Source organism: Dermacentor variabilis, chromosome 9, assembly GCF_050947875.1.
Source record: "Dermacentor variabilis isolate Ectoservices chromosome 9, ASM5094787v1, whole genome shotgun sequence".
Classification (NCBI taxonomy): Eukaryota; Metazoa; Arthropoda; class Arachnida; order Ixodida; family Ixodidae; genus Dermacentor; species Dermacentor variabilis.
In genome coordinates this window covers 114310310-114323859 of record NC_134576.1, presented here as the reverse complement: position 1 = coordinate 114323859, position 13550 = coordinate 114310310, and the positions used below count along the sequence as shown (strand labels likewise).

The window sequence follows — 13550 nt, the reverse complement described above, 5'->3', positions numbered from 1 at the left end:
GGCATCGGCTTTAACGCCTCTAGAAATTTTCAGAGGTATTCTACACACAATTACAGCACACGCGCCACGACGAGCGATGCAAGGTATCATTAAGATGGAGTTTGACAACAATATTTCTATTCCACGCTCAGTAAACGCGCACAGATCATTTGCGGCTTCCTTCAGGGGTAGGCGTGAGCATTCGAGTTGGTGCTTGCTGCTGCGTTTGATGCGAGAATATGGCTAGGAGCCGGCAGCGCTTATGTGCCCTTACGAAAAATTTGCACAGATATTTTTTTCTCAAGCAGGCGCTAAGCACGGGCAGCGCGAGGACCTCACTGCGCTGACGCGACGACTTCGGTGCAGCCTGATTCTGAATAGTGCATATGGGATGATGGTATAGATATATAGGCTTTTTTATAGATCACGTGCTAATTTCTAGTAGCGCTGGCCGAACTACGCGGACATAGAAAGTGCATAATTCACTCAGCCAGCGGAAGCGATGGCGACAGGAGGCACGCTGAACTATCAGCGCTCTCTAGAGCCTGAGGCCGGCGTATCGGCGAGACATCGGCGCAACCGGAACCGCCATCTACCCGAGCCTGCTGCCGCTTTCACACGGCTTGTCAAGGTTACCTTGGGTGCGGCGTTTTTTCTGCAGCCCGCTTCTATCCCGCAGCGGCAGCGACGGAGAAAGGACGCAAGCTGAACTACTCACTACAGGCTTTGCAGGTTAGGTTGGTTGTAAGCGTTTTACATATAGCGTACGCGTATGCACCATTAATGTCGTCGCTGTTGCTTCCTTGTGTTTTGCATGCAGGTAAACTGTGACAGCTTCCTTGTTTTGTGAGTTTTGCGATTCCTTCTTTGTTTCTGGGCTCAGGAAAAGGGACCTTTGTGGTATTGTTTGTATAACCAAAGCTGAAGTTTTCAAGGTTGCTTCTTCGAGTACGTAAATACGAGCTGAAGTCGCCAGCATTGGCGAATCTATGGGCTTCATGAATGAGCACTTCGAACGCTTTAAGGCCGACGTTTAAGTATTTCGTCAGGAGTTGACTGTGGCGAAGGCTGAGAGTGTGTAGTGCTGTAAGGAGAACGAGCAGTTGCCGAAGGATCGGAGGGAAGCATATAAAGACATCGTTGAGCTAAAGCACTGCACTGGAAATATGAGTGTTCAAGATCAAAGCCTTCCACAGACTACGAATGAGAAAGTAAGGAAGACTGTCGCTAACATTACCAAGTGCTTAGGAAATGATGTAACTGATAAAGCGATTGGCATCGCTCATCGTGTATTGCCCAAAGATGAAAAGAAATCAGATGGGGTCATAAAATTCCTCTCTATAACTGCCCGAGACAAACTGTTAACTGCAGTAAAAAACAAAATTTGACACCAGTAATCTTGGCTTCAACACAAGTGACCCAATATATATCACTGAGCACTTTTGTATGGAATTGAAGGTTCTTATCAGTAAGGAGTGACCAGTAAGGTGTGAAAGAAAAAGTGACATATCTGTGGGTGTCACAATGGAGATTAATCATCTTTCTTGCATGTAGCTTGCGATGTTGATTTGGCTGAAGCAGCCTAAGCCATATACGATTTCTTTCGTTACAAGTAACTACTGTGTTTTCATGTACATGTGAACTAGGGCCATATAACGTAAAACTATTACAACATCTTTTTATTCCAATCTCTTGACGTCAAATTTGCGTAACTGCCGACGCAAGCATCAGGCGGTCATCCGCAGGGTTGTCTGAACAAACCAATCAAATGCTCCCCTTGTTCATGGGAGGACACTTTTGTTTGCTTAAAAAACGAATAACATTGCCTGTGCTGAGTGGGTTGTCTTATCTAATCCGCTCACAAGAGGCGAGGAGCATGCTCAAGTGGAGAGGGATTAGATGGGGCCGAGCCACTGCACTGAATATCGATAACCGGATGAAGAGGGTGGTGCCGGAATCTGCGTTTGGTCCGCTTTTTGTTAGCTTGCGGTGGCTTGTCGACAATCGCGGCGGCATGCAACGGAAGGTTAAGAATGACGCTAAAACGGATCCTCAGCAAAGAGTTGGCAGAACGAGGTCGTAAACGTGCCGAAAGTTCTCGAAAGCGTTACACGGCCACGCAAAATGAATTATTATACGCAAATAAACCCATGCTATCCGGCATGGGCGAGTAGCCAGTGCCGGAGCGATCGGCGGCAGCCATATTTTATTCCTTTGGGAACGGTGCAGCTTGCGGCTATTCAGAAGAAAATTCAGTTTTGTTCGGCACATTAATGCATCTTTAACGCGTATACGCGTCACTTTGATGCGGTAAATTTTTGCAGCTTTGTGGCGTTGCGTGAGAGGGTGGTGAAGTGGGTGCAGCCCAAAAACTTTTGACCAATAGCCGAAGGCTAATTGCAATAAAATTGTCAAATCAGAAATAACTATTTTTGTTTTGTTCAGTCAAATTATGCCTAATCAGTGTGTACACGTCATATCAGATGGGGAGCTATCGCGGTTTTCGTGACGTCGCGTGACAGACAGGTGAAGTGGGGTTGGTCCAAAAAAGTTTTTAACCAATCGCGGTGGGCTGATTGCAGAATTGGAATAGAAAACTTTGGAGTGGTTTTACGTTATAGCGCCCCTAAATTCGCACGTTACAGAACGTTGTAGACACCCGCTTTTTTTTCTCCACATTAATATGCAATCAGCCTTCTCGAAAGAAGAAAAAAAGAAAGTATTCGAAGGAAGTGTTCGAGTGTTCGAGAAAAGTGTTCGAAGAAAAAACGTGTTCGACAGAGACTTGGTGCCGCCCTGACATCGACGTTACCCATTTTAAGGGATATAATGTGGTTAACCAGAACTGACAATCAAAAGAGGGTGGCGTGTATGCCTACATGTAAAGGCATGATTGAAGCATGAAAGGGATGAAAATCTCTCTCTGTGAACCGATGACATAGAAGCTTTAACCTTGAAGTTTCAAAAGTATGTGTTTGTAGTAACGTATAGGCGTTCAGACGGTAGCATTGATTAATTTTCTGAATATCTAGGAAACGAATTTTTGGTCGTTATTGACATCAATTACAGATTAGTGCTCGGTGATGACTTAAGCATAGGCATGTTGAGCAACACATATATACAGGCTCGATCTTGAGACCTTCCAGCGACCTTTTTCCCAAGTGTACTCACTATGCAAACCCACAGTAGTACTTCTTGTTCTGCTCTCCTAGACTTCTTTATCGAAAACTATTCCATTTATCCAATGCAGGCAGGGTCTCTCAGTGTCGCGATGAGCGATCATTTGCCTGTAATTTTACTCATTAAACCGTTTACTTAAGGTAGTCATGCTCCTCTGGCTACTTATTTTCAACGAATAAATCTGTATGTGCTGTCGTATTTCATAAAGAAAGTTAGTGCAGTAAAATGGAACAACGTATTATCATGTTCTTGCGCTGATATCGTGTGTGACTGATTTATTGATACTTTGTGCTCTGTGTACAAAACGCACCTAAGACAAACATTCCAGAGTTCTAGCCTTTTGCGTAGGTGTTAACATATACTACCTGTATCTCAAGAACGCTTAGTGTACAATGCTCTTTCTTTATTCTCATCTAAATTATTGTTACCTGCTTTGGTCCACAGGCTCTAAAACGTCTATATATACTATGGTCTGTGTGCAAAAAAAAAAATATGTAATAATGTTTTTTGCAGGTGCCTCTTGTAATGCGTGCACATCTGAATTGTTTTAAAAGTTGAGAATCTTGATAATCGATTGTTTCTACGAATACAAGCTCTTACCGGTTTTTATATCTGAAATACGTAGAGGAAGCAGGTACGTACATTGTAGGTAAGTTAGCTGGCTTACAACTTAGTCCAGCCTGTTGTCTAACTCGGTATTCATAGAATTGGCATCTACGATGTCCTCGTACAAATTATGAACTTCAAACTCTTCGTTCTGTCTTCCAAATATGCTTAATAGGTATAACTAACCAATTGAGAACTTACGTGCTTTATAAAAAACCACGTCAGTTATGATACTGTGTTTATTTCAGTAATTATAAAACTTCCAGTTCTTGTGCAATGTAAATGATTCATTCGTTCATTGTTCTGAAAGGCCCCACGTGTATGTTTATGTAACATTCTTTTCTGCTCCCTGTGCTTGTTTCGTTTTGTTTTAGGGGTGATGAGGCTCGTCAAGTTGCCTTTATGCAGTTTTTTTCCTCGTCATACCCCATCACAAATGCGCATTCCTCATGTACCACGTGGTTGAATAAATAAACTCGAACACAAGACGACAAAGAGCCCTGAACGACCAGCTACGAATAGCTATGAACGTGAGCCATGTCTACTCGCGCTGAACTTCAGGAATCGCTGTTGCGCAATCCAGAAAAATTTTAAACTTAAAAGAGTTTTTAAATTGCGTAACACGCATACCATTTGCCTCTCTTAAAAACAGGTTAATGATATAACGCACAGCCACTTTTTTATTGCAACAAAGGAATTGTTCAGAGTGTGCCACAGAACCCCTGGCATCGCATCAGCCGCATCGTTGAAATTGCAATCGCCTGAAAAGAGCCATCGGAAAATCGCACTGGGATGCATGAAACTGCACCAATCTTTTTCGCTCCAGTCGCAGCATGTTACACAGCCTTTATCCACACTTTTTTTCGTATCGGGTACGTTTCTAGCCTCTTTCGGGGGGCGGTCTCTGAGATAGTGCAGTCTAAGGATGTGTGCCAATCCAGATAAGGACTAACATGGGCGCTACCGGTACCGGTGGTATCGGTACCACTGGTTTAACCGACTATCACCACACGGTAACCTTTCTTTTCCCTCGTGGCAGCTAGCGTTTGAAACCTTGTTGTTGACACGCAACGCCTCTGGTCGATGGTGCAAACACTGTCATTTGAGGTATCACTCGCCTCTCGGAATAGACTAGATGGTTCATACACCCCGTTCTTACCCGGCAAATCATTCAGGCAGACTGTCTTTACTCTACTACAAATGAACGTCGAATCGCCTTCTAACAGCTTTTTCGGCACACCTGTGGTGCCGGCCCTGAATGCCACCTGTAGCAGATAGCATATTCATAGTTCTTCACCTGGATTACTTGAAGCGGTGGACTTGCACGAGATATCGAGATACATAACAGACTAGATAACAAAAAAATACTCGTTAGCTTTTGAACTAACTACATTACTGTGCTTAGTGAATGTTTACAAAATATGCAAGTATGAAAGAATGCCAGGCATAGCCATTCGGAAAGCATTCTAAGGATGACATAGGTTTCAATATATGTGTCTTGAAACTGGGGGGTAAGAATGCGCTGTTGTTTCATTGGGTTATTGAACGAAACAGCTTGTTATGTACAGACTAGGGAAAGCAACTGGAACGCCCAGGCATTCATGTACTTGGTCGTACATGGTGGGGGGGGGGGGAAGAGGGGGCGGGCTGTATATATCGATAATCCTGCTACCTTAAAAATCAGTTCCAAGTGGTCACTACGCGCCTTTAGAATTCACCGGCTAAAATTCGCAAATAGTAATATTTGCGCCGTAATGTATTAAACTTATATAATTAGAATTTTCAATTTCTCGTGTGTTCGAGCAATGTCCGCCTCTTTGATGAATTCAACTCAAGGACTACAACCACGCGATCTGCCGACGGCGATATTGAAAATTTTTTTTTTGTCTAAATTTAAACCAAATCCCGCAGTATAACGCAGTTTTGTTCTAAAGTGAAACCGTTCACAGCGATGCGAAGCAAAATGAAATTCGTTTTTCTTTCTGTCTTTTTTTAACACTGCGGCATCCTCACGCCAGTCTATTGCGCACTCGATTCCTGGTGCCAAACTGCAGAGCTTTCTAGCTGTCACTTTGCTCTGGTTTCTTGTACCATACGGGCCACGTTAAGCTGTCTGCGGCTTTGACCTGCACCTAAGTCTAAGTACGCCAAATTCGCTGCCCCGACGAAGATGCAGTCGCAAATGACGGGAATCGAACCGGGGACCACATGGTGAGCAGCGGTTCACCGCGGCGGGTGCAGGCGATGATGTACAAAAGGCGACACATCACGCATAGGGACACATGCGCTGAGCACAGGCGTCTGTCGGAATCACTCGCACATGGAGCTGTTCTGATAAATTAAGTGCACAACAGGGGCGGCATTCGTGGAAGTCGGCGTTCGACGAATACGTTCTTATCAGTCTCTCTTTTTGTTCAACTGCTCACGTGAGCAAAGAATAGGGCTGGGCGGTACTCACAGACTAAATAAAGTAGAAAAAAAATTCGGCTTATGTGATAATATACGGGCTCTTTGGTATTTTTCAGCACAATCGGCCTACCAATAAGCGCACGTGAGCCATAAGCCTGCCGTTTCAATGGTGCAGTTTCGAAGGATGCCACAGTCACCTTTAATGAACCGCAGCCAGGTTCAGAACGCTGAGACTTGATTCACTTAGTGAGGCCTATCCCAGCTGTGCTTATAATTTTCATCATTATAACTTATAGTCCAAAGCCTAATGAATGCGTTTCAGAGAAACCTCCGTTCATTGAAGCTCTTCAGTTCTAACACTTTTCATGTATAGACATAATTCATAATGATTGTTTTATTTCACTTTATTTCCTTTAATTTCTCTTTGGGATTTCATCGAGGCAGTGTCCTAAATATGTGCGCTAGAATGTGCTTAAAATTACCGATGAAGAATTTCCACGTTGCAAAGATAAATAACGTGCATTTTTGGTAATTGCCCAGTGCAGCTGTCACTGTAGAAATCCCGCTGATGCACAACATTGGTCGTTAGCAATTTTCTAATAACGCTCGGAACATACGTGGTCATTGTTGTTGGAATTTTCACTTAAATTTCAAGTATTGTTTAACGAAAACAAGGCTTGCAAGTTGTTATTCGTGTTGTAGCAGATTCGATATATTGCTGTCATGCAATATTAAGATTTTACTGCAATTAGCTAAATATTTCTCTGAAGCGGATGAAAAGACGCTCAGATATTCCGCGAGCAACTCCCTACATAAATCCACGAGGCAGTAAACCTGGCTTCTTGCCACTAATATACAGCAAGCGATGCTCCTTAGTTGCTGAGGAATGCACATCCACAGCTGGCCACCCTTGTGTGCCGAGTGAGCCGAATAATTGCACTTCTGCAAATTTCCTAATCTTATCAGTCGATCATGAGTCCCCGATGATAGCATTAAACTAGGGTTGTTCGAATAGCGAAGTTTTCAAACTGAATCGATATACTCGAGAAAAACGGCCGTCTGGTTTTGAATGGAATACCAAATTTTTTTTCCAGTTTCAAGAGCGAGTGAAAAAATTTGGAGGTCGCTTAAGCTTCGCCTTTAAGAGCGGAACACGATGGCATTCAAAGACTCCTGACTGCTTTTCACACTTCCCGACAACTGGAGCCCATGTACCGTAGTGTTTACCCGGAAACACCAGCCGCGAACGACATGCACAAAGGCGGGCTTTCTGGTAGAAACAAGGCCTCTTGCGTGGGCCGCACTGCGGTGGAGGTCAGCGCCATATGGAGGAATTGCAAAGAATCGGGTGCGCCTCTTTGCACCGGACAACATACCCGCACGCCGGCGCGAGCAAATGGCGGACGCCGTGGCTGGTTTATGCATAGTAGAAAGGCTGGAACAAGGGTTTGTTTTACTATTCGCGTAACAGAATCATGTTTTCTCGTATAATCAAATAACAATCCGACACTATCGTGTGTGTAGGTTGTGTGTAAGTCGTACTTTACGTTTTTTTCTACGTATTTTAGCTTCAGTATTTTAGTTCAGTAACTTCCTTGCCGAACATGGAGGACCTAGGATATGGGTGGTTCAAAAATCGTTTCGCCGGAACGACTTCTGACGCCGACGCCGGAGTTTCTGCGACACGGGGTCCTTAACGCAATCGCGTTAATATGAAGGTTCCGTGAATTCTGGCAACGAAAGGCTTGTTACATCGCATGATCATCGTGGTGCCGTTGACGCTGCATGTTAGGTCAACTGAGAAGCTTGTGAGACAACAGGGAAGTTGATGGTATCTAGTGCGCCCTGACAATAACAATGAAACAAAGGAACGGCCCGTCATTAAACACATCTAGTAAATAACAAAGCACGTCACACCACGCAAGTAGGCTCATCACCGTCGAGTGTATCACATATGTCATGAGGCTAAAACCTCAACGATAAGAGCGTCACCCATCTTAGGAGGCCACAGCATCAATAGCAAGGAGACATTCGCGCGGAGATAAATGCTTTCCCGTATACATTCCTCCTGCAATTGTCGATGCCATGAATGAGCACTTGGATACCATTGCCCAGATTTACAAGAATGCCGGACACCACGTACCACATGTGCGGACTTGCGAGCGGCCTCAACTGGCGGCCCGTCAAATTCGTGCAGCGCCTGGAGACCACCAGAGTCTGCCGGCTTTGCGGAGTCGTGCCGCAAAGCATAGCCGTGCTGCCTTGTGCGCACTTGTTGTGCGGCTCCTGCTTGGACGGATGCGCCAGTGAAGGTGGCCACGCTTGTCCACTGGACAAGATGTCGTTCGAGGCCGAGTCGGGCGTGTCGTGGGTAACCTTTCACCAGAAGCACATGGAAAAGCTGCAGGTACTGTCAGCCTCTTCCTCATTATCATTATTATCGTCCTCCTACTCCTCAAACATATTCACTTGCATTATTATTATAATCATCACCATCAATCTTTCATTGCAGGGCGACGCTTCTCCCAACGATTTCCTATTATTCATATACTTCGATCAGCCGGCTCCCGTCTATGCCTGCAGATTTCATCAGCTGATCAGATCACCCTATCACTTACCATCCTTGTTTCTGTTTCCCTTGTCTTGAAGCCTATACTAGATTTTTAAAGTGCCCGCAAACTAATTACCATTGGCGGTTTGCCGGGTTACGTGAGGCGTAAGCGCAGATGGCGTAAAACCAGTTTATTCTGGAAAGCAGCGACACTATCCTCGCACGTGCTTTCCTCCTCAATTCCCCTCCGATTTCACTCTGCCACGGGCTGGCGCGTTTTGCACGGCATTCTTTTCGGGGCAGCGGCCACCGGGAACCACGCAAGGATCAATGCGTGTGCTTATTGTTTCATTCGTTACAAGTGCTTTTGTGGAATTCATCGCTTAATGGCACTGGTGCGATTATGGTAAACTGCCGGTAGGTCATGCTGACGAATATTTTCGAAAATAGACTCCGAGACGAACTAGTCGAAGCGCTCCGAAAAATTGCTGTCATCGGCTTGCTCTCGACTGTCGCACCGCTTTGGTCATTCATGGGGCGGAGTACGGTATGCGGAGAGTTTTGGCAGTGAAAAATATTCACGCGTTCATTTCACATCCATGGCTTTAAAAGAACTGAAGAAAAATAAGCAAGAACATACATGATGGATTTTTACAGTACATCCACCTTTACTGAGGGCACCAATAGCACTTGAGCCAATGCCACTACGTGAGACACAATTCTGGCTTTGCGTGAAGATTTAATAAAGGAAAAGATGCACGCGCTTGAACTTCGCTTACGTCACTTTACAATAAACCAATAGCATGCAACATGTACATTTTGCAAGAATTGAGGGGCCAAATGCCATGCGTGTAGCTTGTATTCTGTGACAAGCCGCGAATAAAGCCCGTCAGTTACGCGATTTTCTTTCGTGCTGCTAGCTGCTTACTGCACAGCGGATGCCGACATTACTTTTAGGTGAGATGTAGTGATATTGTTTTATACAGAACGTCACAAACTGAAGCGTGGGCGTCTACGGCATGCGCTTCAAAAATCAGACCATGCTCTCCAATTCATGCATGCGAACTTGCCATAATTTGGTTGGATATGAAACCATTTCTGATGCGCAATATTCACGAATTTCCGAAACCTAGCTTTACGGAACTGTCCAGCTTCTAGGGATGCGCTTACAAATTAACAAAAGAAAAAAGAAACGGTTCAGCAGTTTGTAGGCGTGATCGAGAGTTCGCGACTGGTAGGCGCTTGGTTAAAAGAAAAATATGCTCTCGGACATCAGCATAAGAGTAGTTATCGTCATCTGAGAGCTTCTCTTTCTTCTTTTAATTAGTGAAAATATCTTTATGAGATAAATGCAGGTCCCAAGGCTACGCCTGGAAGATCGTAGTAAACATGAAATTCAACTTCCACTGAATATATGCGCAGTGTACTGTGCCCGGTGAAGTAAAACCATGCATTAAAGCTCGTTGCACTGGTTAACAGAGCCAACCAACATATTTGTGTGGAGATCTTTGTGTTTCAGACACTTCAAGCAATAGCTCAATATACCCGCTGGAAACATTTTTGGACACAAAAACAAAATATAGCTTTTATTTAGGGCTAGCAAGTTCCTCGTCCAACTTTGCCTGCAAGTATTAAGAGAGGTACAGCACTCCCCTGGCAAAGAACGGCGTGTTCCGAAATTTTGAAGTCTTTCCTTGCCCTGTTCGCAGCCATTGTTTTCGCTAGCACTTTTTCCCGCCTGCTGTTGCATTGAAAAGCGCAGCAGCCAACCATTTTTCCCGCAGACGAATCTCACATTGCTTGCAAACACACTTGCGTCGCAGCAGCAGATGAACACGTGGCCCGCGAATGGCGGCCGGGAGAAAGTTAGAAAAATAGCTAAAACAAGTTTCATGACATTTTCTTGACGTCAGGGCTAGCTGATAGATTTGTTTCACGCTCCGCAGCCAATCAGCGCGCAGGAAGCGCAGGCGTGGTAACACCGAGGAGGAAAGGAATGAGCACAGTGGCGTGGGTGAAGGTGCGGCGGCTATGTTACAGTGTCGCTGCTTTCAAGATTAAAGGAGTTTTATTGCGACCGCATTGGCGGAGCCACCTGGCGCCAAAAACCAAGTGTATTCTACTTCGCTGCTCGTTTAAATTGACGGCAGCGGCATCATCGTGAACGGAAGGCATCGTAAAGTATTTTTTATAAAGGTAACCCTACTACTCCCATGTACAAACGCAGGAAACGACCGGATCCGTAAATCTGACCTTCAAGCTCAGCCAAGGTCAAACTGGGACTCAGCCTGCCACTACAGGCGGCTGCTGCGTACGCCGCGAGGGCGCCCATATATTGAAAGCGATCTGCAACATTTACGAAGTGCTAGCAGTCCGCGTTGAAGCTAGACGCAGCATTATGGTCGATTCGTTCACTGCTGCTGCCGCGCTTAGCAGCGTCTGTGTGTTGTCTTGTGCATGGTGCAGTTGTAGATGCGGTAGTTATTGCCGGCACCGAGCCTAGTCTCTGTCCTTTCTCAAGGCACGCAAAACCGTGCTATTGCTCGAGAAAGTTAGTTTAAGTGCGTTCAAGCACGGCAAATTTTTTTTCGGCAACTACACTCATGAAACAGGAAAAAGTGATTTTGAGGCATGCTGGTTAAACGAAGCGTCACAAGATCTCGCTGCCAGGGTCCGGTAGCCCAGTACTAGTTCAAACGCCTTGTTATATACCGTGTACCGGACACGATAAAGATATTCTCTAATACTCAAGAAATTGTCAGTTATTTCATCCACGCGTTACACGCCCTGTCCAGCTGTATCGCGTAATCTTCTATATAACAACCGCTACGCCTGCTTGCTCTGTGATCCGCCACGGTGCTTAACCATATAGTTTAGTACACAACCTCAAACCCCCCATTGAGCAGAGCCTTTGCAAGAACTTATTTAGGCAGTGAATAATCAACTAAATATGTTCTTCTACAGAGTCCACAGGATGACAGTTTAGCGAAGTGCACTAGTAGGCTGACACATTTTTGTCGGCAAATTTTTTTTTTTTATATTGGTTCTGTTCGACCACCGCAATGGGTTAGAAGGCGTGGTTCTCTGCAAACATGAGATGGCGATAAATTAATGGTGCTGTGGACATATGAGCCTCCTCGTGAGTGCGACAGGGAAACAAGAATTGATCCTTGCGAGTGTTATAGAACTTACTACCTTCAGAAGAATGCAGACCTTACCGGCACTCTCTCTCTCTTTTGAACGCGTAAAGGTAAGCTGCTGGAACACCCACAATGGATGCGACTTCGTGGGCCCAGCCGGGGACCTGCTGGAGCACTTTGAGAAGCGCTGTTCCTTCCACGCCACCAGGTGCCCTCGCTGCCGGGACGCAGTGCTGCGTAAGGACTTGCCGAGACACTACGAAGCTGGATGCAACGTGGTCGCGTCACTGCAGTTGAGCGTTGCCGGGCACGTCTCCTCAATTGACATGTCCACACCGAATGCTAACGACGAACCGGTGGTCGACTGCTCGTGCCAAGACATGCTGACGTCCATCCAGGGCCGAGTCAACGACCTTGCCGAGATCCTGGCTCAGCTCAGCTCCAGACAACTTAAAGAGGAAGCGATTGACACGGACTCGACCACCACCCGGGGCACAATGAGACGACAGTTTGCGGATTCTGTGCATGACTTAACGCCACTGCCGGTTACCGCGGATCTCTGGGTTCTCGTATCAGCGCTGAACGAGATGAAGGTCGTCGTCGCAGAGGGAATCCGAAAACTGGAACGAAAACTGCGGATGGAGGATCTTCCGGCTGGTACGTCGCCGATGCAACACTCGCAGGCGGCCGTCACCAGTCGGCCGGAAGAGGGTGCGCCGCCTCCCCCGTCTGTACTCCTCGAAATGCCGGGCAGTACTGCAGGACACCATGACGTCCAGAGTAATGACGCTGCTACAGAACTCATTGTGTTTAGCTTGCTGTACAAGCCTTGTGAGGTGGCGGTGCAGTTCACTAAAGCCAAGGGCTTCTATCGTAATGTCTACCTGGACAATGAGAACACCGGCGTGATCGTCAAGTGCTATATGCGAGGGAACGCGAGCTTCGTCGCAGTCGAAGTCATAGTTAAAAACCCCGAGAACTGGAAAGTGCGCGTCGTCCGGCCCTTGCGCGTTGAAGATTTGTGTTCGCCATACTTGAGGAAGTGAATGCCTGAACAAGTGTGCGAACTATACGGGTCCGAGCCCATATGGCCTGAACATACTGAAATCAAATTGTGGTGCCTTCTTGACACCACCACCCTAGCTCGAAAAATGATACCAGACGGAGGATTTCAAGTAGACTTTTCGATGGAACTGGAACGGTGCGTTTCCCTGTGACCTGAGAGAGTACGAAACGCTGAGCATTCTTAAATAAACGTTTGGTGTTCGCACGAAAGCAACTGTTCCACTCGATCGGCACTTATTCTATCTGGCAATGCAAACGCACTGTTATATGAAATGTCATATTGCAATGAAAAGAAATGTTTGACACCAACACTGCAAGTTTGCAGGAAGTTGAAGAAAAATCCCGGACCAGGATGAATTTTTCTTTACTTGAGAAGCTTACTTTCTGACAAAGCCCTATGGGCCGCGCGCGCCTTTGTAGCTTAATGCTATGACATAGGCGGACGTCAATTTCTCGCTTTCGTGAAGTTGCTTCCACCTTGAGAGCTTCCGCAGGACTGATTGACCTCGTGCAGTGGCCCAGTGCTTAGAGTTGTCGGTTATTTCGCCCTCGCTCTGCGGTCTGCTAGCCTCCTGCTTAGCGCAGATGGTAGAGCGACTGCCCGGGAAAGGCGTGGGTCA

At 46.0% G+C, this 13550-nt stretch overlaps 1 protein-coding gene across 2 annotated transcripts; it reads left to right on the top strand.

Moving 5' to 3' along the window:
* The first annotated feature begins 568 nt into the window (after nt 1-568).
* Nucleotides 569-13279, top strand: LOC142557320 (uncharacterized). 2 transcript variants are annotated; one of them, XM_075669059.1, is made up of 3 exons: nt 569-711; nt 8290-8581; nt 11976-13278. In XM_075669059.1, the coding sequence occupies exons 2-3, from the start codon at nt 8300-8302 to the stop codon at nt 12909-12911; spliced, it is 1218 nt and encodes a 405-aa protein (XP_075525174.1). In that variant the 5' UTR covers nt 569-711; nt 8290-8299; the 3' UTR covers nt 12912-13278. The 2 variants fall into 2 exon arrangements, with proteins under 2 accessions (XP_075525174.1, XP_075525175.1); XM_075669060.1 differs by having other exon boundaries at nt 595-723; nt 11976-13279.
* The last annotated feature ends 271 nt before the right edge of the window (nt 13280-13550 follow it).